The following is a 22,667-nucleotide window of genomic DNA, read 5'->3' on the forward strand; positions in this document are numbered from 1 at the left end:
TTATAGTACATATAAATACATGTAATGCAGATAGTAACATACATCACCAGATTAGATATAATATACATAAGCAACGCATAGTTATATATAGTTTTATATATGTTTTTATATATACATAAAAATTACATTATGAATCAGGAACCCCGGGTTCTTTTTTTTTTTAATTTATTTTTTATTGGTGTTCAATTTGCCAACATATAGAATAACACTCAGTGCTCATCCCATCAAGTGCCCCCCTCAGTGCCCATCACCCCCACCCCCCACCCCCCTCCCTTTCTACCACCCCTAGTTCGTTTCCCAGAGTTAGGAGTCTCTCGTGTTCTGTCTTCCTTTCTGATATTTCCCACTCATTTTTTCTCCTTTCCCCTTTATTCCCTTTCACTATTTTTTTATATTCCCCAAATGAATGAGACCATATCATGTTTGTCCTTCTCTGATTGACTTATTTCACTCCGCATAATACCCTCCAGTTCCATCCACGTCGAAGCAAATGAGAACCCTGGGTTCTAGTTGGAATTCTGACTGGTGTGTGTCCCACCTCTGGGTTAGGAAAATCATTCTCCTCTCTGGCATGGACACACTTCTTTCCCATTTTCCTGTGCTAAAAATCAAGCAGGCTCTTTTTTTTTTTTTTTTTTTTTAAGATTTTATTTATTTGCTCATGAGAGACACACAGAGAGAGGCAGAGACACAGGCAGGGGGAGAAGCAGGCTCCATGCAGGGAGCCTGATGTGGGACTCGATCCCAGGACCCCGGGATCACTCCGTGAGCCAAATGCAGATGCTCAACCGCTGAGCCCCCCCTGGGCGTTCCAAGGAGGGTCTTCTCATATCTGGACTCAGTGTTAGTGAGGTGCCATGGTTTAAGGATCCAGGAAGACAATCACTTTGGATTTTTTTTTTCCCCAAGCACCCAGGAAGTGTTTGGCAACTTGGTTGGGGTGGGGGTGCAGCTCCTTACCATTGGCAACCACCGAGCAAGGCAGGGATGCTGAGCACCCTTGGGTTCTTCTGGTTGGGCTCCCTGCTGAGGCAGGGGTGTGATGATGAGTGTGATTCTTACGGGCAGGGGGTACCTGTGGAGGTAATACAGGGAAGACAAGGAGACTCACATAGGGTGTGTGATCAAGACTATAGAACCTCAGAGTTCTCCACCAGAGAAGGGAGGGAGCTGGGGTATTGATATACCTGTTCCTTCCGCCTTTGGTGGTGGGCTGACCTTCTGGGGCATTGACTCACTGGCACTTCTGACCTGTGCTACCTGCTGGCCAAGTGAGGCCCCACGACTGGAAACCAAGCCCTCCAGCCGGCATCTTCCATAGGCAGCCCTGTGCATCCAGGGCTGTGGGTGGGGAAGCAGTAGAAGGGGAAGGTGCATGCTGCACCCTCCTCGAAAAGCTCATGGGCCCTCTGACATTTATAAACGGTCAGTAACTTTATCTCTTCCGCTTTGTGCTTTCAGTGATTCAGGGTTTCTTGAATGTGCCTGTTTTCTCTCGCGTCCACACTGATTTTTCTCAGAAGGCAGCACAGCAGAGGAAGCAAGAGAGTGGGCTTCCTCATCAGTGTCCCAGAGCCTCGGTTTGCTCATCTGTAAAATGGGGGTAAAATGCTCCCTGCCGCCGAGGTTGCTGGGAGAAGTGAGTGTGTGCCTGTGGCACGTTTCCCAGGAACCCAGCCTCATGGTCAGAAAATAGAAACAAGTTGGTTGTGATCCTCATCGTGTGAAATGTAGAAATCGTAACTAAGTAAAAAGAGTTTCTCTGAAACCCTTTGTGACTGCCCTGAGCTGAAAGTGTGAAAGAGTTGATTGTCCTCATTATAACTCATTATGTTTGTCATTCAGTGACTCCTAAAGAATTCCTTGTGAGCAGCAGATGTTACCTTAGAAATTGAACCGTGTTACCCTGACGTCTCTATCTGGTCCTTCTGGCCCCGCTGGTAGAGACTTCCTTAGTGCCCCGTGTTGCCAGTGAATAAAGATGATGGGTTTTGGGGGTCGAGGGCTGGCTCATGGTCGATCACTGGAACACGTGGCACTCCTCCGTCCAAACCACAAATGATCTGGGCCCCACCATGAGTCACTTCATTCCCTGGAGCCTGTGCGAAGAAGAACCTTTTATTAACCCGGGCCTCTCCGCCCTCCTCACGGTACACCCTGCGTTTAAGGGCCAAGGGACGAGTCAAAATAAACTGTTCTCAGCGATGCTAAGGGTTGTGACTTCTTACAACGGGTGGGTGATTTGGGGTTCAGTTAAAAAAGGCTGGGCCTGGGACGGGGGCAGTCAGCCAGTCATTGAAAAGGCTGAGGATGAAGTTAGCTCCAGGGGACTGAGTGCCAGCTTGCCTGTGGGACTCACCCCCTCCAAGCCTCAGTTTACACAGCTGGATATTGGGAGTGTGTGGAGCTGTCCAGTAGAACTTTGAGTGCCATCCACTGGTCCCCCAAGCCTGTTGAGTGCTTAAAACAGACCTAGTGCAACTGAAGTGCTGGGTTCAAAATTGCATTTGGTTTTAACTAATTAGAATTTATTTATTTATTAAAAGATTTTATGTATTTATTCATAAGAGACACACAGAGAGAGGCAGAGACAGAGGCAGAAGGAATAGCAGGCTCCCTGCGGGAAGCCCAATGCAGGACTCTATCCCAGGACCCCGGGATCACCACTGGAGCCAAAGGCAGACTCTCAGCTACTACTACTACTACTACTACTACTACTACTACTACCACCACGCACCCCTTAACTAATTGAAATTTAAATGTCAGTAGCCACATGGCAAGTGTCATACTATGAGCAACCCAAAGAACCTCATGGAGGCTGGGGCTTTGGGGTTATTCAGGTAGCCACTCAGCTGCATCCTGCCTCCTCCAGGAAGCCCTCATCTCTCTTTCTCTTCAGCTGAGTTAAGCTCTGTATGAGTTTCCTACGACCACTGTAACAATTGACCACGGTTCAGTGGCTGCAACAAGTTTATCACCTTAACAAGTTTATTACTTTACAATTTTGGAAGTCAGAAGTCTGAAATGGGTCATCAGAGGTGCTTTCCTTTTGGAGGCTCTGTCCTTGCCCTTTCCAGCTTCCAGAAGCTGCTGCAGCCTTGGCTTGTGGTCCTGCATCACTTTGATCTATTTTTTTTTAAAGATTTTGTTTATTTGAGAGAGATACAGAGCATGAGCAAGGGGAGGGGCAGAGGGAGAGGGAGAACCAGACTCTGTGCTGAACAGGGATCCCAAATATGGGACTCGATCTCAGGACTCTGGGATCACAACCTGAGCTGAAAGCAAACGTTTAACTGACTGAGCCACCCAGGTGCCCCGATCTGTTTTTTTCATCACATTTTCTCTCTCTGAACTGACCTTCTTGCCTCCCTTTTACAGGGACCCTTGTCATGACACTGGATCCATCCAGATAATCCAGGGTAACCTTCTCCATCTCAAGAGCCTTCATTTAGTCACACCTGTAAAGTCCCACCTGCTGGTAAGGTAACAGATTAATTGGTTTTGGGGGTTAGGGCGTGGATGTCTTGTGGGGGAGCATTATTTTGTCTCTGTAAGCTCTTTGTCCCGTTGGGCCTCAATGTCACCTCAAAGCCCATGGCCATGTCTGCTTCCCCCATTAGACTGTGCTTCAAGAACAAGTGGGGACACCTGTGTGACTCAGCGGTTGAGTGTCTGCCTTTGGCTCAGGGTGTGATCCTGGGGTCCTGAGATCGAGTCCCACATCAGGCTCCCCACAGGGAAACTGCTTCTCCCTCTGCCTGTGTCTCTGCCTCTCTTTCTATGTCTCTCATGAAAAATTAAAAAAAAAAAACAAAAACAAAAACAAATGCATTCTGTCCCCCAGTGTTGGCTAGAAACCTGCTCTGAGCCAGGCCAGCCCAGTGCCAGGCAGTGGGGGTGAATGGCCGATTGGCAGAGAGCACATACTCCGGAGACAGACAGCCTGAGTACAGGTGTCCCAGGTCTGCTAGCTTACTAAGCAGTTGACCTCAGCAGATCACCTTGCCTTTGAAGCCTCAGTTTTCTTACCTGTAAAATGGGGCTAATACTAGTCTAAACCCCAGGAGGTCTTTGAAGGGATTGACAAAAATTACGTATGTAGAGTCCTTGGCACAGTGCCCAGCACACAGCATCACCTAATAGCACAACAGTTGTTGACACTGCAAGGATTAACAGGATAGGTGGGGGAGTGAGGCTGCCTGAGTTCAAATCCTGACTCCACTCCTTGGGCAAATTGCTCGACCTCCCAGGCCTTGTTGTCTTCATCCATCAAGTGGGACCTCATCATGTACCCCACCTCAGAGGGTGGATCAAGTGGAGAAATGCATTCACGGTGCCATCTGGCACCAAATCAGTGCTCAATTAGTGTTAGCGATTTGACGATGGTAATTATTAATACTACACTTCCCAGGCCCCAGCTCTCAAGAGGCTGGAGGACCAAGCAATTGAACAAACTTGGAACGGCTCATTGGGGTGTCTTCTTGGTAGCTGGGCCAGGTATATGTCTTCAAGTGCACAGAGGCCCAGGTTCTGTGCCAGGACTGGGGCCTGTCTGGTGTGCCCCGAGGCTGGCAGTGCCAGGCCCTGACAGGTTTACAGGGGTGCTGGGAAGCTGGCCCAGGAGGACTCAGAGTCGGTTGGTTGCCTGAAGGGTATGGGAGGCACAGTTATCCTCCTGGGAAAACCGGGAGAGGCCATGTCAGGTATCACTGCAGGTTTATTGGTGTGGACGGCATGCACGTGACGCAGACAGAATGGCTGGCGGGCGTGGGGTGGGGTGGGTGCCACGTAGCAGTCAGAGAGACAGACTTGAGACTGATGACATCCCTGAGGACCCAGCTTTGGTCCTGACAGTCCTTTCAGGCTTTTCTTGTACCCTGGTTTTGGGGGATACTCTCTGGTGTTTACATTGTTTTTGGCACTTCCTCTGTTGTTAATAAGGCTTGTGTAGGTGACAGGCGCATGCCAGATGCTAGGCTGGCCTCGCGAATGACATCTGCTTAGCCAGTTGTCCTTCTTTCTCCTCTCCCCAGCTGTGAAACCAGATACAGTTTGAGAGTAGGTAAGGGTAGACTCCCTGGAATCACTGTCTCTCAAATTCCTGCAGTAGAGACTTGGCTTCAATAGGTACATTATTATTCTTTACATAACAACAACAACAACAAAAATCCGGAGGGGAGTGGTTCAGAGTTAATGCAGTGGCTCAGCGGCGTTAAGGTCTTTTTCATGCCACTGTCCTTAAAATAGTGCTTGTGATCTTTGGTCTCAACATGGTTGCCTTGGCTCCAGGCATCACATCTCTGTTCCAGGTAGGAAGAAGGGAGGGAGCACTGTAAGCCGCATCCACCTGTTTTTTTTTTTTTAATTTTTAAAAAATTTTTTATTTATTTATGATAGTCACACACAGAGAGAGAGAGAGGCAGAGACACAGGCAGAGGGAGGAGCAGGCTCCATGCACCGGGAGCCTGATGTGGGATTCAATCCCGGGTCTCCAGGATCGTGCCCTGGGCCAAAGGCAGGCGCTAAACCGCTGTGCCACCCAGGGTTCCCTCACCTGTTTTTATTAGCAAAGCAAATGCTTCACTGCGAATCTAGCCGTTTCCTCTTATGTCTTTTTGGTCAGAGCTGGATCACATGACCATGCTTCTAGCTGTGAAGGCCCAGAAAGCAGTCTCTGGCTTGTTAGCCTTAAGAAAGAAAGCTCCCTGAGAGCTTGCATCTTTATGTTTTGACTTCGATTCTATATTCTTTGATATTACTGGTGATTTCTAGCCTCATGGCCTTTTACCATATCCACACAACCCCTGCATGGACTTTTTATTATTTTATTTTATTCTTCTATTGGTCAACTTTTTGCTTTTCCTAAAGTCAAATAAATTTTTTAAAGAACTTTTGTGAAAATCTCTTGTAAATAGTAAGCTAGTGTCACTTGTCTTAAATAGAAAATAACAGTAAAATTAAATACAACGAAACTAAAATAATATTTTAAAATATGCTGCAGCTAGATATGGTGTGAGCTTGGGGTTGTTTTTATTAAATTGGGGTATTACCACATAATGGAAACATTAAGTGTTTAAGTCACGGTAGCACTAGGCAGAGACAGTCTCTGGGGCTTCGCGGGACGACACCAGGAGAATCAGAAGGACACGCCTTGTGCACGGTGTCATTCGCAGTGGCTTCATGCTGTACCTGGCCATCAGAGCATCCTAAGTGTTAACCTACGACCGACTTGTGTCCCACCTGGACTGCCTCCCACCTCTAGGGAACCTAGCACTGTCCCATTTTGCCCTCCCTGTGCCTGTGCTGGGCGTCAACTAGGTTTGGGGAAGGAGAACTCAGAATAGAGGGCTGTATGCCCTGGGTGAGCTAGGGTGGGGGTTCTAAATCTTAAAAGAAGAAGAACCTCAGCTTTAATTCTGATACAGGGCATTAGGACCAGGTACGTTGCCAAGGATGGTTGGAAGTGACTTTGGCCTGGGAAATTAGCATGGGTTTCTTGGAAGAGGTGTCCCTGACAATGCTCTAAAAAGATGGGTGGGAGTTGGGCAAACAGAACTTGTGCTGTGTGTAAAAAGCTGTCCACGGAGAAGGAATAAGTGGAAAAGACACTCAAGTCATGGAACCCCAATGGGAATCTGGGAGTGGAGACAGGGCCTGTAGTATAGACGAAGTTAGTTATTTTTGGCAGGCCCTGGAATACCTTGCCCAAAGCAATGGATGGTGAGAGCCATTTATTTTAGAGCTGAGGAGAGACATGATCACACCTTCCTAGGGTTTGAGCTTTGCACATAAGGCAGCTCTTGGGCCAAAATAAGCTAATTCTTCCAGAAATCTGTTTGTACTTGGAGGAATCTTTTTTTTTCTTTCTGAAATGCAATATGCACTTCTCAGCCTCCCTAAAGAGAGAGCATGTTGTGTGCACATCTTTGTGAATCTAGCCGGCATCATGCTGTGTGTTGTGTTGAATCGAGCTTCGGGATTGAGTTTCCTCTGCTGTGAACATCCGTTCCAGGGTTGGGTCTTCCTTCCTGCTCCCTTTTCTACTGCCGGGCTGGATAGGCCTCCAGGCTGGGCCCAGACTCACCTCTCTATGTGAGTTGTTCTAATTGTCCTTGCAAACCTTATAGTCAGGTCTGTGATAATCTGGCCATAAACAAGAGCCAGGAAAGCTACGAGTGAGGGCATGGCCAGCCAGGGGCCCTGGTTTATTGCTCATTAGACATCTTTATTGGGCTTGCCTCCGGGGAGAGGTTGAGAACCCTGACCTCCTAAGCTTTGAATTAAGTCAGCAGGGGATGTGTTTCCCTTAGGTGTGGAAGTCCATACTGCATATATCAAAAGCTCTAAAAAAAGGTCTACATCTTTTGAACCAGTCAGCCCACTTCCAGGCAAAATTTATCTTGGGAAAATAAGTGCATGTGGGTGTTCATTGCAGTGTTTGGTTTTTAATGGTCAACGACTGGCAATATCCTACACATCCTGTAGTGGGGGATGGATTATCTGACGATGAGATACCCACAAAATGGAATGCTCCAGAACCATTGGCAAGGGCTGTGTAGATTGTACAGTTATAGACGTGAAGGATGTTTATGATAGGTTTTGAAATTAAAAAAAAAAAAAAAAAAAAAGCAAGTTCCTAAATGGCAGGTCTGATTCCAGTTTAGTTTTGACAGAAAGTTCCCATCTACACTGGAAATGCCCAGGTTGGTGTACATTGGAATGCTGCTGGGGGGTCGGATTTAGGATTATTAAAAACATTTTTGCTCACCTGTATTTGTGAAGTTTTCTATAATTATCATGTGGAGCACCTGAAGAGATCTAGTGGCTGGGCAAGTCTCAGACAGAATGGTGTAGACGTTTTGACTGTTTTGAAGAGGGGATGTCACTTCCTTGAGGGAGTCCAGTCTCAGGGGACTGAATTCTCCACGATCTAGGGCAGGGTTCTACCAAGCTCTTTCTGTAAAGGACCACAGAGTAAATATTTTAGGCTTTCTGGGCCATATGGCCTCTGTGGCCACCCCTCAGCTCTGTGTTCATATACCTTGGGAGAAGCTGTACATAAATACAAATAAATGGGTGTGGCTGTGTTACAATAAAGCTTTATTTACAAAAACAGGTGGTGGGCCGGATGTGGCCTGCAGACTGCAGTTTGCCCATCCCTGATTTAGAGAAAAACAAACAAAAAAAGGCAGCTTGATTAATGGCTTCAGCCAGTCCAGAAATAGCACAAATAGTAGGAAGGAACAGGCTAATGAGGATTGAAAAGGCGGATGTTTAAATAAAGGCGTAAAGATAAGGTGAACCATTCTTTCTCCAGATCAGCACTTGCATCTGGCCAGGGGGTGTTGGGCTGAAGCAGTTTGGGTCACGCTTTCCTGTATCTGGTGCTCCAGGGCAAGTTTGGGAAAAGCCTCCTCAACTCTTCCTCTGGATTCCAGAGTCTGGAATGGCGGGTGTGCTGAAAGGGAATCCACTGGAACTTGAACTTGACTCGGAGGTCAAGCCCATGCTAATTAAGGCCGTTCTTAAAGAGATAGTTCACACTTTGGAGGAAACTTCACTCTCACTACTTTCCTCCGTAGGGGAGTAAGAATTTTATTTAGGGGACACCTGGGTGGGTCAGCCGTTGAGCGTTTGGCTCAGGGCGTGATCCCGGGGTCTCGGGATCAAGTCCCACATCGGGCTCCCTGCATGGAGCCTGCTTCTCCCTCTGCCTGTTGTCTCTGCCTCTCTGTGTCTCTCATGATTGATGGATAAAATCTTTAAAAAAAAAAACCCAAAAAACTTAAAAACAGAAAAGAATTTTATTTAGTCCTTCAACAACCCTTTAAGGAGTGCTGCTTTTTTATAAGGAATCATGGGGGCCCAGGAGGTTTAGAACACACATCTCAGGATCCAGAGAGCTGGCTCCATGGCAGACGATGCACCAAGCACAGAGAAAAGTGGATAATGCAGCCCCGAAGAGTCTGGGGTTGAGCCAAGTCAGAATGCCAGAATGTTTAAAATCTCGGAGAGGGGGTTCCCTGGGTGGCTCAGCGGTTTGGCGCCTGCCTTCGGCCCAGGGTGTGATCCTGGAGTCCTGGGATTGAGTCCCACATCGGGCTCCCTGCATGGAGCCTGCTTCTCCCTTTGCTTGTGTCTCTGCGTCTCTCTCTCTCTCTCTCTCATGAATAAAGAAATAAAATCTTAAAAAAAAAATCCCAGAGAATTTAGTGACCTCTTGTTCAACATCTTGTTTCATGGAAACTGAGGCTCAGAGGGAGGCAGGGACTTGCCCAAGCTCTCATAGCAAGACAGTGGAGGAACTGAGACCAAATCTAGGGCGAGGGGCGTGCTGTGTGATTTCCATTTTTATGAAATACCCAGAAATGGCAAATCCATGGAGGCAGAAAGTGAGAGTGTAGTGGTTGCCAGAGGCTGGGGGTGGGGAGTGACGGCTTTCGGGATTCCTTTGGGGGTGACAAAAACATTCTGGGGCTTGACAGGTGATGGTGGCACCATGTTGTGAATTTGCCAGGTGCCACTGTGTTGTCTGCTTTGAAATGGGTGAAATGATGAATTTTATGTCATGCAATTTCCACCACAATTAACAACAAAAAAGTAGGATGATGGAATAATTTATCTCCAAACCTGGGTGCTTTAAGAGTGCAAGGGATCTGCACCAGGTCAGCCAGACTGTGTGGAAAACCATCCTGTTCTGACTCCTGAACCAGTGTTTTGTACTCTCCGATGTGATTTCTGACTTGGGTTAACAAAATGCATGAGTTTTAGAAAGTTGTGCCTCCCAGATTTTCCACCAAGATAGCCCCACATTGCCCCAAGGATGGCCAATGAATAGGCTCACACTGTATGACTGTTTCCCAGTAGCTTTGGGCCTGTGCATATACTGTCTCGTAGGCTGGCACTGCCCTCTTTCTCTGCTTGGCTGACTCCTACCAGGTTCATTGAGATGCTACCTATTCCAGGAAGACGTCCCTGACTACTTCCTTGGGCTTCTACAGCCTCACTTTCTGCTGCCTGTCAGGGCCCCCTACAAATTTTTATGGTCTTTCTTTTCCCCCTTCCTCCACTAGACTGTGTCTGTGACCCACTGTGATCAGGAGTGGGGTCTCCTTCCTTCCCACTGCATTCCCAGCGTGAGGGGGCATGGCCCAGTGTGGACCTTTAACAGAGATTTGCCTAAAGGACACAGGTCTACGTGAACTGCATCACATGGTAGTTAGAGCTTGAGCAGTAGGTTTACTTTACGTTTGTGTTTAGTTTCTTGCTTAAAAAAAAAAAGTGGTAAAATACATACAGCACAGACTTCTCTTAACTGTTTTTAAGTGTACAGTTCAGTGGCATTAAGTACATACACACTGTTGTGCAACCAGCATTACCATTCATCTCTAGAACTTTCTCATCAACTCATACTGAAACTCCATCCCCGTTAAACACTGACTCCCTGTTCCCTTCTACCCCAACACCTGGCCCCCACCGTTCTACTTTCATCCCCATGAATTTGACTATTTGTGCTTTTGTGACTGGCTTATTGCACTTCTCATAATGTCCTCAAGGCTCATCTGTGTTATAACACACATCAGAATATCTTTCCATTTTAAAGTCGAATAATATTCTGTGGTGTGGAGATACCACCTTTTGTTTATTCATCTATCTGTAGACATTTGGGTTGTTTCTACCTTCTGGCTGTTGTGAATAGTGTTGCTTTGAACACTGGTGTGCAAGTATCTGTTCTGGTCTCTACTCTCAGGGGTGGGATGGCAGGGCCATGTGGTAATTCTGTGTTCAGTTTTTGAGGATCTGCCCTCCTGTTTTCCACAGCCTCTGCACCATTTTATATTCCCACAGTGGTGCACACAGGTTCCAGTTTTTCCACATCCTTGCCAACACTGCTTCTGTTCTGTTTTTGTTTTGGTTTTTTGGTTTTTTATGATAGCCATCCTAATGGTTGTGAAGTATCCTTTACATCTGAACATCGTGAAAAGCACTTATTCTCAGGGCATCTGGGTGTCTCTCGGTTAAGTGCCCTACATTTTGGTTTTGGCTCAGGTCATGATCTCAGGGTTCTGGGATCCAGCCCTGCATCAGGTTTGGTGCTTAATGCAGAGTCTGCTTATCCCTCTCCCTCTGCTCCTCACCCTGCCCCTCCTTCTCATAAATAAATAAAATCTTAAAAAAAAAAAAAAAAAGCACACCTGAAGTCTTCCTTAAAAAAAAAAAAGCAGTTATTCTAGTTAGCCCATGTGGACTTTGGAAGAAATCTGACAGGGAGAAGGGTGGCGTCAGCATAACTCCAGTTGCCCATGGTCAGGTCACTCTGCTCTGGCTTAGTCTTCCTCATCCATAAGCTGGGGTCATAGCAGGACCTGCTTCTGCAGTGGGACAGGATTTTTGTGCCACTCGTAATGTTCTGTGCTGGCTGGACACTGGGAGGTCTGGTCTTGCCTGCTCATGTTGCAATTTTTGTGACGTTTCAAATAGCATACCACCCTGAATCCAGGGGTGGTTATTGCTGTGCCTGTGTACATAAACACTGTAAAGGACATGTTTGTGTAGGTGGCTCTCTCTTCCCTTAGATTTTTTTCCCCGTAGGATAAGATTTTGGAAGCGGGGTTACCAGGAGTGCCTGGGTGACTCGTTTGTACATACAACCTGAAATCTCAAGTCAGGTCATCCTCTCAGGGTTGTGGGACCCAGCCCTGCATTGGGCTTCACACTCAGCATAGAGTCTGCTTGTCCCTCTCCCTCCACCACTACCCCCCTCCCCCAAATAAGTAAGTAAGTAAGTAAATAAATAAAATCTTTGGGCAAAAAAAGAAACAGGGTTACTGAATCAAAAATAAATGCATGTGGGACGCCTGAGTGGCTCAGTGGTTGAGCGTCTGCCTTTGGCTCAGGTCATGATCCTGGGGTCCTGAGATCGAGTCCTGCTCAGGCTCCCTGCAGGGATCTTGCTTCTCCCTCTGCCTATGTCTCTGCCTCTCTTTCTGTGTCTCTCATAAATAAATAAAATCTTAAAAAAAAAGAAATAAATGCATGCCTGGGGGTGAATATATTGGAGAAATACACTTGGTTTATAGTCAGAAGATTTCAACCCTAGCTCAGCCCCTCCTTGCCATGTGAGCCGGCTCATTTTCAAAACTGTGTTTTCCTCATCTCTAGAGCGGTGGTAATAATTTGAGAAGTACAGAGTTGTGAATATTAGATGGGAGAAGGCAGAAGGTGCACAGAGTCACATAGTGTGGTGCCTGACTCTTGAGGGAGTCTCAAAAAATAGTGATTGAGAGTGAATATTGCCGATTTGCTTTTATAACGGACACTGGCCTTGGGAGCAGATGAGTGTATCTGTTTCCCCAGAGCCATGGCTAATGGGATGCTCTATTTCCTTCTCTCAGGGATGCTTTCCCTTCAAATACTTTTTTTTTTTTTTTTAAAGATTTACTTATGCCGGGAGCCCGACATGGGACTCGATCCCGGGACTCCAGGATCGCACCCTGGGCCAAAGGCAGGCACTAAACTGCCGAGCCACCCAGGGATCCCCTCCCTTCGAATACTTTTCTACACACTGGCTTTATGTCCCTTCTGACGTCAGATCCTGGGGCTACAGTTGTGAACTGGACCCAGGACCCAGAATCACCCCATCTAGCAGAGGAAACAGTCACCACGTATGTGATCAACACCAGGCTAGGGAGAAACAGAGACTTAGATAGCACAGCACAAAGGGGGCACTTGAACCCGCCCTAGGGCAGCAGGGCAGGCTTCCTGGAGGAGGTGGCATTTTGGAGCTCAGGACTGAGGGATGCCTAGGAATTAGTAAGCGGTAGGAAACGGCAGTGTAGAGGCGTGGAGGCACGGAAGAGCATAGGGTGTCTTGTGACCTGTCTGGGGGGTTCATTGTGCTAAAGTAAGTACGTGAGTGCGTGCTAGAGACAGACAGATAGACAGGGCCCGGGTGGGGGGTGGGGTATGAAGGGGATCCGGATCCTGCCAGGTCTTAGGGATGGAGTTTGACATGCTTTGCTCTGAACAAGGAGGGGTGGCGCGATGGTGCTTGCGAGTCATAGCCTCACTCTAGTGCTGCGAGAGTAGATTGGAGGAGGCTCCAGCAGACAGGAATGTCAGCGAGGAGGTGGGTTTTCAGTGTCCCTTCTTCATGAAGTTTTCCCGGGCCACTCTCCTTTTTAGGGTCGCTTGTCCAACTTTCTGTGTATCTTGTTTATTTATGTTGTTTATTCCTATCTTCTTGACTGCCGGCTCCGTGGGCACAGGGTTTTCCATGTGTTGTGTTCACTGCTGTGTCCCTAGCGCCCGGCCCAGAGCCTGGTACGTGGTAGGTGCTCAATAATTGTGTATTGGAATGAATGAACGAACGGACAAATGAACGAACGAATGAGCTAGGGCCGTTGCCATGGGGACGGAGAGGAGAGGATGTGTGTACTCCAGTGCCATCAGCCATCGGGCCCCTTCCTTCTGGGGCCCGTGGGTGGACGTTTACTGCAGCCCTGCCCTCCTGGGAGGGACGCGGGCCTGCACTTGGCACCTCCCGCAGGGCGCCACGCAGGGTGGATTTGCAGATTTGGGAGGCCAGGTCACATTCCGGAAGACACTGGAAGGCGTGAGGACTGGCTCACACCCCTCAGCAGATGGTGGCATTCCCGGGAAACGGCACCCAGAGATGGCTGAGTGAATGACTGGTGAGCTCCCAGATCGGATTTAAGGGTGTAATTACGAAAGATCTGCAGCAGCTGTTAGAACGAATCAGCGCCTCTGAATCTGAGAGAAAAGCTGCCAAACTGTTTGGTTCTGAATGGAGGTGCTTCTCTTGCCTTCTCCCTATGTGGTTCGGTCGGGAGGAGGAGGAGGCTGTGAGCCACATGGCTACACCCCCAGCACCAAGCACAGAACCTGGTTTGCAGGACAGTCAGTAGGACGGCGCATGGACAAATGGATGCTCTGCATTGACTCCCGCCGAATGTCCACAATTGTGGGGCCTGGTGCTTCAGTTCCTGGGAAAATGGGTTTCTTTGCAGAAAACTGCAGGGATGCCCGGGTGGCTCAGTGGCTGAGCATCTGCCTTTGGCTCAGGTCCTGATCCCGGGGTCCTGGAATCGAGTCCCACCTCGGGCACCACCCCGCAGGGAGCCTGCTTCTCCCTCTGCCTGTGTCTCTGCCCCTCTCTTTGTGTCTCTCATGAATAAATAAATAAAATCTTAAAAAAAGATTCAGGAAATGGGCATTTCAGACATTGCAAAAGCCACTCTGGGAAAGCTAACCTGTAGACCTGGAAGGTTCGGTGGCATGTTCCTGCTGATGCCCTCACTGCTCCAGGTCAGACTGGCATCCTCTGCCCTCTGGCCCACTGTGGCCACAGGCTCCCCGTCTGTCCCTGATGCCGCGCTCTGTGATGGCTCATATAGATACAACCCGAGAGGTGGCTCGCACTCCTCGCCCCCTCTTTCTTCGGGAGCTCTTGTTTTCTTGGCTTTGGCCGATAGTGCTAATGCATTTACAAAGAGTGAGCGAGGCCACACAAGACATAGCAGCTGGCCCCTGTGTGGAGCGAGCTTCTGGAGTGTTTTGGAAGAGACCGACATGTCTTAAATTAAGCATGACATATGTGATGCATTTAAAGTAAGGTTTTAAAGCGTACATTTCAATCAGTTTCCTTGTGTTTTTTATGACAGGTTCAGCGAAACCCTGAGAGTCCTGTGTTTCTAGGTTTGGGAGAGACTTTAAAATGTTCCTTAGCTGTTTATTGTGGTGATTCAAAAACAAAACAAAACAAAACCAAAACAAAACCAAAAAACGTGTCTCTTTTCCCCCCTTTGTTCACTGATGTATTAATTAATTCGTGGATGCGTTGGTACAGCCATATTTATATACCAGGCATTTGCCAGGCATTTGAAACGGAAACTCAAGAGGAAGCCCAAGATGTGAAGCAGATTACAGATAACAGAGACATTGTTTGGTTACGAGGGGTATGGACCAAGACTCTTCTTTCCCCCTTTACGGCCTTGTGGGATGGCCCCTGAGCTGAGTGGGTTCAAGGATCCCAGAGTAGGGAGATATGTACCGTTGATCCTAATTTGCCAGCGGTTGCTGTGGGTGACTTCCTTCCCCAGGACAAGCTGTGCAGGGAAGCATCCCAGCCACACTTGGGCAGATGAGCTGGCGGCAGGACAGTGAAGGGATAATGTGGTCACAGCAGGTGGCTGACAGCAGGCCTGTTGAGCAGTAGAGCTCCTCCCTATGGTCCAGCAAAACTGGGGGCTTGGGGTGCTCTTGGGGAGGTCAGCAGGTTGAGCTTCCAGCTTAGCTCTTCACAGGGTTTTGTCATCTAGTAGCAATTGACCGTTGGCCACTACCCAGCTTGCCAGAACCGGAGTAACTCTTCCTGTGTCCTAGATTGCTTAGCATCATGAAACTGGTGGTACCTGTCCTTGTTCAGAATCCTTGAAGGGGGACTACCGGGTGGCTCAGTGGTTGAGCGTCTGCCTTCAGCTCAGGGCATGATCCCAGGGTCCTGGGATCGAATCCCACATCGGGCTTCCTGCAGGGAGCCTGCTTCTCCCTCTATGTCTCTGCCTCTATGCCTTTCATGAATAAATAAGTAAAATCTTAAAAAAAAAATCCAAGAAGAGTGGGGAGCAGAAGAATACCTCTTCATTCATCTATTTATTCATTCAACTGTTATTTATGTACTCAACAAGTATGTATTCGGTGCTATTATATGTCAGGCCGCTGTGCTAGCTTCTGGGGACTCTGGATGCCTTCTGGGGGCTTGCCGTTGAAAGGGAGAGACGAGTATAAAGTGAAAGTTCAGGCAGCATTAAATACAACTATGGAGGTATGACGAGTCCTGCCAAGGATGTCTGGTGCTCCATGGACATGTAAGAGGAAGATTGTACCAGGTTGTGTGTGTGTAGTGGTTGGGGGTGGGGAGGATTACAGAGATGCCTGAGCTCTGTTCTGAGGGCTGGGCCGGTGTCTGTGTGAATGAGAAGGGTATTCCAGCCAGCAGGCACAGCTTGTGCAAAGGCCCTGAGGTGGTGTTTCAGGACCTGGAGCAGATGGAATGTTCAAATACTTCTGAGCCAGGAGAAACAGCTCCCAAATTAGCCAACAACTTGCATTCTCTCGTGTCGCCTCTCAGCCTGGGGAGTCTTCCGGGATCACCATTCCCAATTCTAAGCAGCTAATACTAATCCTGTGCTCCCACATCCCCCTTTATATACCATGGTATTTATTACCTAGAGTTGTAATTGCTGCTGTGTGTGTGTGTGTGTGTGTGTGCATGTGTGTTTCTTACACAAGACTGTGAGTTCCTTGAACGCAGGGGACTTTTATTGCTCATCTTTGCACACATGGTAGGTGCTCAGTGAACATGTTGCAGAGGAACGGGGGAGATTTCTATTGAGCACCCACCGTGGACTCAGCCCTCTTTATGCTACGATATTGAGAAGCCGAGAGGAGTGTGCGTTTTACAAGCTGGAGATGATGCCAGCGGATGCAGTTGGAGCTTTTGTGCCGTCTGTGCACACACTTCCGGAACTCTAGAGCTTAGGCTGTGGTCCTGTGTCTCTTGAGACCTGCTGAGGCTCAGCCTGGGGGTGTGGTGGGGGACGAGCCCCCACCCCCCACCCGCTCCTGCCACCACAGCAGTGTGCGCCAGCCCCGTTCGCGATGGGACGTGACACCGCTGACTCTCTCAGGCAGGCACACGTCCCCAGCCAGGGCCTGCCAGCTCGGGTAAGTGGGGCCGGAGTGTCCAGGAGGAGGAGGGTGCCAGTGGGCTCTGCCAAGGGATTTCCTCTCCGTGTTTCGGATCCTCTTATTGCTCTGGGTCTCGTGTCCGGGCTATGTGTGTGTCCCAAAGCAGTGTTTCCAGGGGGCCACGGGGACTGGCTTCTAAAGGTGAACGGTCCTGATTTGGGGCAGGACTCGATCTGCCTTCCAACCCTGCCATCGTCCGATTCTCCGATGCTCCGTATCTAGCCCTCTTCGCTGCCTCTAACCCTGTCTAGACAGCGTTCTCCAGTTTGGGGAGAAGAAATCTGTTAGCACCATCGAGCATGTAAGGAAGAGAAAATATCAAAATCTGTCTGCCTTTCTTTCCTGCAGGCTGCCGAGTGAGTCAGAGCCGGGGGCAGCAGAGTGGGGCCCCAGGAAGGGAAGCAGGAGACTCGCGTTTAACTAAAATACCTTCTACTTCATGTCCATCTAGATGGGGGCCCGCAGAGAACACAGGCATGAAGGTGGGGGCAGGGTGGTGGGGGCTGATCCAGAACAGTGACTTGTCTGGCCCTTTCTAAGACCAGAAACGAAAAAAGATAGAATGTTTAAGAAGGCCGCGTTGCATGGGGTGAGGACATGAGGTTGAGTCTGAGCTGTGTGATGCAGGCAAGTCAGGTGACCTCTCTGGGCCCTGACTCTTCATCCTCACAGTGATGGTGATCGCGATAAGCCCCTGCGTCTCAGGGTTGTGCAGGGATTAATATGAGAGGAGGGCTCCTGGCTGGAGAGAACAGAGCTTGTAGCTGGATGCCCAAGGGGCTTGCGCCAGAGCCGCTGCAAAACGGCGGTCTGATGATCATCGCACCCACCTCGTAGGGTTATAAAGAGGATGTGATTTATAAGACACGAAGCGCCTGGCTTACCTTGAGGCCTCACCCGTGGTGAGCCCCCCCCCATTAGCCGCTACTCTTCTCATGGAGGCTCTGAAGGCAGCCAGCAGGGGGTAGGGGTGGGAAGGTGGAGATAAGGGACAATCTCTTGGCGTTGGGGGCTGAGCTTTGGCCTCAGGAGCTACTGACCAACTCTGTGACCTTAAGGACTCCCTAAGGACTTAGGGACTCCTTTCCGCTGCTGCATAAACTGGGGCTGGTCCTCTACCCTCTCTGTGCTTGGTGCTCGGCACAGGGCTGTGAGGAGGGTCAGCGGGGATGCCTGATGTGGGCAGGCCCCAAAATGGGGAATTACTTGGGGAAAACGGGTGAGGGGACGTGAGGATGCCCTCAGCGGGGCTTTTGCTGGGAGTATCAGGTGGATGTTTGGAGTCCGACCTGGTTCAAATGCCGATATTGCCTCTTGCTCTCTAAGTGACATCAGGCCAGCTCCTTGGCCCCTCTGAGCTGGTTTTCTTCTCTATGCAGCAGAGATAATAATCCCTTTTTACCCTGAGAGCTGACCTTGAGATCAGCTGAGTGGGGCCAGTCCTAGACAGTGTCGCACCTTTCCCCACCATTGGGCCTTCAGAGGTGGCCCATCCTCAGAGGTGGCCCATCCAGTCCACTCCCTTTGCCCAGGGCTCTGAGAGGTGGAGAGGCTGGTCCAGGCTTGCCTGGTGAGGTTGGTGGAGAGCTCTGGCCTCCTGGGCCCATTCCCCCCCCTTAACCGCTCTGCTTGGACTCAGACGTTGACTGAGATTTAAATTTACTTATTTTTTTTCCTGTCCTTTGCTTTTCCCTTTCAGTGGTTGCTTCTCTAGCTCAGATGTTCTTAATCCCCATGGATCCAGGACCGTAGCCATGGCGACGCGGGTCGAGGTGGGTTCCTTAACTTCCCTGACAGGAGTGCCGGGCCTCGGCGAGATCGCCAAGGAGGAGACCCTGAAGAGGACCTACTTCGCGCAGCCCGGCGACGCCCCTGGGGCGCCCTCAGCGTTGCTCTTGGAAGGAAAAAGCCCCCTGAGGAGCCCGACCCGCTTGCTCCCGCTGCCCAGACTTGCCCCCAAGCCCTTCTGCAGGGAGAAGGCCCTGGACGTGAAAGCCCCTGTCCCGTCCTCGGGGCCCGGCCCGGCCAGCCCGGCACCTCCCTGTGGGCGCTCCCAGGACCTGGTGGGAAAGGACCTGGGGGACAAGATGCCCGGCCTGGTGGGGCAGGAGGCAGGGAACGGGGAGGGCCTGAGGAGAAGCTCGTCCCTGTTTCACAAGACCACCTTCCTGCGGCCCCGACCCAACACCATGATTGTCTTTGAAACCAGCAAAGCCGGCCCCGCTCTGGGGAAGGGGGTCGGTGAGGGGGCTCGGGAGGCCACCACGGGTGTGTCTCAGGAGCCCACGTCGGGGTCCCGGCCCGAGGTGGCCGCCAAGCCTGCCCTGCCTGCCCGAAAGCCTGGGACCCTTCCCCGGCCGGCCTCCCTGTCGCAGGACACCAGGTCAGCTGCCCCCCAGGGGGAGGCAGGCCCAAGTGAGACTCTGTCGAAGGCCAGCAGCGTGGGGGACACGGGGGACCCCGCTCTGGAGCCCAGGCCTCGCCTGAGGAGAAGGCCCGTGTCGGCCGTCTTCATCGAGTCCATTCAGCCTCAGAAGCCGGGCCCCGGCGGGGCGGCCACTGGGGGCAAAGCGCCCCCGACCCCGCCTGAGAAGACATGGGTGAGGAGGCCCAGGCCCCTGTCCATGGACCTCACAGCCCGGTTTGAGAGCAAAGAGGCCTTGCTGAAGAGGGTGGCGGACGAGGCCACCGCAGGTTCCCCTGTCCAGTGGCGGGGCCCTGAGAGGTCCGACCCGGAGCCCAAAGTGGATGCCGAGTGTTTGGTCAAAGAACACCCTCGCCTTCATGACCCAGACTCGGACTCCCTGGAAGTAGCCAGGAAGACCCGAGAACAGAGGGAGAAGGTGCTTTTTAGGCAGGCGGAGACAGGCAGCCCCAGAACTGCGGGGGGCTCGGCCAGGGGCACCCCCACGGATGAGCAGCAGCCCGGGGAAGAGCAAGCTAAGCCGCTCAGGGAGCCCGAGAGGGCGCCCCCGTCCCCCTCACCCAGACCCGGGAGAGAGCAGGACTTGGCTGAGGTCAAGAGCAGAGCAGCTGATGGGGACAGCCGGCTGGAGGGAGCACGGGCCCCCCGGAGCAGCGTCAAGGGGCGCGTCAGCCTGTTTGTGGAGGAGAGCACCTTGACCTCGGCAGCAGAATCTGGGCCCGCACTGGCCGCCCCCGGGCCTCCGCCAGCCGCCCTGGAGCCTGAGAAAGTGGGTGTGAGCGTCCAGGAGCGGATCAAAGGCTGGGCCGCCGAGAGCTCAGAGGCCAAGCCAGAGCCCAGGAGGAAGACCTTCCAGGCACGGCCGCTGTCGGCGGATCTGACCAAACTGTAAGTGGGAACGTGCCACGGGCTTCGCTCAGCCTTGAGCTGCCTCACACCGCTTACCAGAGGCCCCTCGGGAAAGGGAGCCGGGCTCCAGGCTCTGCACTAGGCACCTTACAACCTACATCCCCCTGCACCTCGATGTACCCCCAGCCCCTGAGAGGAGGTGGCCTTAGCTTCTCAGGATAGGAGCTGGGCTGTGGAGACGTAACGCAGCTCCCCTCTGGGTCCAGCTCCTGCCAGCGGTTCCTTTTCCTTTGCGCTTTGCAGTGGGAGGTATTGTGCCCATTTCACAGATGCGGATAGTTGAGGTGAAATACCGCCAGGAAGTCTGGAGCCCCGTGGAATTCCAGCACAGCCTGGGTCTCTGGCTAACCTTGCCTTTCCAGAAGCCTGAGGACGTGACTGTCTGGCCTAAGCCTCCATGCCTGGCCCCCCAAAATAAAATCGAATGGGTCAAGATAGCTTGAGCAAGACCCTTCCCCCTTTTGAGCCTTGGTTTCTTTGTCTTTAAAACGGAAACCTTCCTGGAAGGATTAAGGCAGACTCATAGATAATGCTGTGACTCACTCTGCCCAAAGGAAGCCGTCACAACGTTGTAGCTCCAAATGATATTATGAATCCTGCTAGTGGATGGTTTTCTAAGCTCGGCTGGCCTCTGACATCTCTTTGCTCCTTTGTTTTCCTGGCTTCCCAGCTACAACAGGGAGATGCCACTGGGTGTGTCCACCAGCTTGTTAATGACATGCGTGCCACTGACATACTCTTGTCAGGTCGGAGCTCCCAGGGGCCACCTCTGGGCAGACTGCCCTTGGGAACCAGGACAGCCAGCTGGCCAGGGTGAGACCAGTGCCTCTGAGTATTTAGGATCATCTGGAAAAAAATGCCGAGGCCTAGGGCATACCCCCCCCACCCCCTGTCCCCCTGCCCCAAGATTCGGACTTAGTCTGGGGAGGGGGCTCATATCTTGGTCTTTTATAAAAGCTTCCCAGGTGATTCTCATGTGCAGCCAGGCCCAAGTTAAGGTAACAGAGAAAGAGGTGTCCCATGCCAGGGACCTCACACACCTTATCCTGTGTCCTCCTAGTGCCTTGGGTTATTCTCATTTGACAGATGGGGAAACTGAGGCTTGAGTTTGGAAATAACTCCTCCAAGGCCTCATGCCTCCCAGGAGGCAGACTCTGGAGGATTGTAGAGTGGGACATGGTTAAGTGGTTTATTTCTCTCCCCTCCCTTGTCTCTGTAGCCCCCAGCCCCAAATTCATCTTTAGGGATCCATTCCAGGGAGCCCTTCAGAGATGGGAACATTCTAGCACCAGAACACCCTTTCTTTCTCTTCCCCTTGGCAAGTGAAGAAACTGAGGCCCAGAGAAGGGCAATGATTTGGCCAAGGTTACCCAGAGAAGCAGAAACAGGCCTGTGCCCCCACACATTCCATGACAGCCCACCGCCCCCGAGTCCCATGGCAGGTCTGTGGTGGGGTGGTTGTTGTGCCTGGGGTTGCTAACAACAACCATTAATTATCCCTCCTGGGGCATCTTTACTCTTCCCTGAACGCCCTCACATAGCTATTAGGGCCTTGGGTAGCCTCTTATCTGCCCTACAAAAGATGATGGGGAGGTGTTAATTATCCCCGTTTTATAGATGAAGAGACAGAGGCTCAGGTGAGGTCACAAGCATGACCCAAGCTCCTGAAGTGGGGAGGCAGTTAGAGCTGGGACTAGCATTCAGGTCTCTTCACCCAAGCCTGGGGCTCCTGCCATCCAATGATGCTGTGTTTAAGGTAAGCTGTCCCTTCTGGGCCCTTCTTGGTTTGGCAACTGGAGAGGACACATCTTTTCTCAAAGCAAACCAGGCAATGTTCCTTTGTTGATTTTAATGCTGACCTCACTCCTGGTTCCTGAGCTAGTTGCAGGGTGTGGGCTGGAGGGAGTCACAGATTCTGGTCCCATACAAGTAACGTGGATCTCTGTACCAGGTTTTCAAGTCCAGCATCGAGCAATGATGTCAGATACGAGAAGTGTTCTGAGTTGAGTGGTGAACTTCCTAAGGAACCTGGGGAAAAGGTAAGGAAAGAGTCCTGTGTGTGGCACATCTTGTTTTCCAGTGGGTAGCTTTAGTGACTAGAAAAAGAGCTGTTGTCTAATCTACAAGACCCAGAAAAGAATTAGAAGCCTCTCATGAAGCACTTTTCAAGTCCCTTTTGGGTTTGTGATTCTGCTCTCCTTAGTGTTAAGTATTATTTACAAATGTCATTGCCAGGTTGTATTTATTTTTTCCTGTGCATAGAGGAAGAGGGACCTGGCTTTCGTAGGTACGAACGCCTGCTTTATTAAGAAATTAAAATTTAGGTTTAAAACTGTTAATAGTAACTCCCTGTGTTTCCCTTATCAGGGTCCTTGTTCCCTTCCCTACCTTAGCTCATCACCTAGCAGTAGCAGAATGAGGGAAAAATACCAGCAACTAAATTGCTTGAAAGTATTTTTACTTAATCCATTTAACAAGGAAAAGCTCATAAAATAACCACTAGGTCTGACCCATTTGTGGTTGATGCTTCGTGCAGAGTTTTAATTCTTTTTTTTTAAAC

At 50.4% G+C, this 22,667-nt stretch overlaps 1 protein-coding gene across 4 annotated transcripts in view; it reads left to right on the plus strand.

The window, feature by feature from the left end:
• KIAA1671 (KIAA1671 ortholog) overlaps positions 1–22,667 on the plus strand; it is a 202,050-nt gene that overhangs the window by 39,953 nt on the left and 139,430 nt on the right. Inside the window, exons 2-4 of one of the 4 annotated variants that reach the window (XM_049102034.1) lie at positions 3,379–3,483; positions 18,473–20,086; positions 22,059–22,146. In XM_049102034.1, coding sequence (XP_048957991.1) covers positions 18,528–20,086; positions 22,059–22,146 — 1,647 coding nt within the window. In that variant the 5' untranslated portion in view covers positions 3,379–3,483; positions 18,473–18,527. Of the gene's footprint in view, positions 1–3,103; positions 3,484–18,472; positions 20,087–22,058; positions 22,147–22,667 lie in introns of those variants that run through there. The other 3 variants (XM_049102032.1, XM_049102033.1, XM_049102035.1) reach the window with 3 other exon arrangements.

The sequence above is a fragment of the Canis lupus genome, chromosome 26 (genome assembly GCF_003254725.2).
Source record: "Canis lupus dingo isolate Sandy chromosome 26, ASM325472v2, whole genome shotgun sequence".
In the NCBI taxonomy this organism is placed as follows: Eukaryota; Metazoa; Chordata; class Mammalia; order Carnivora; family Canidae; genus Canis; species Canis lupus.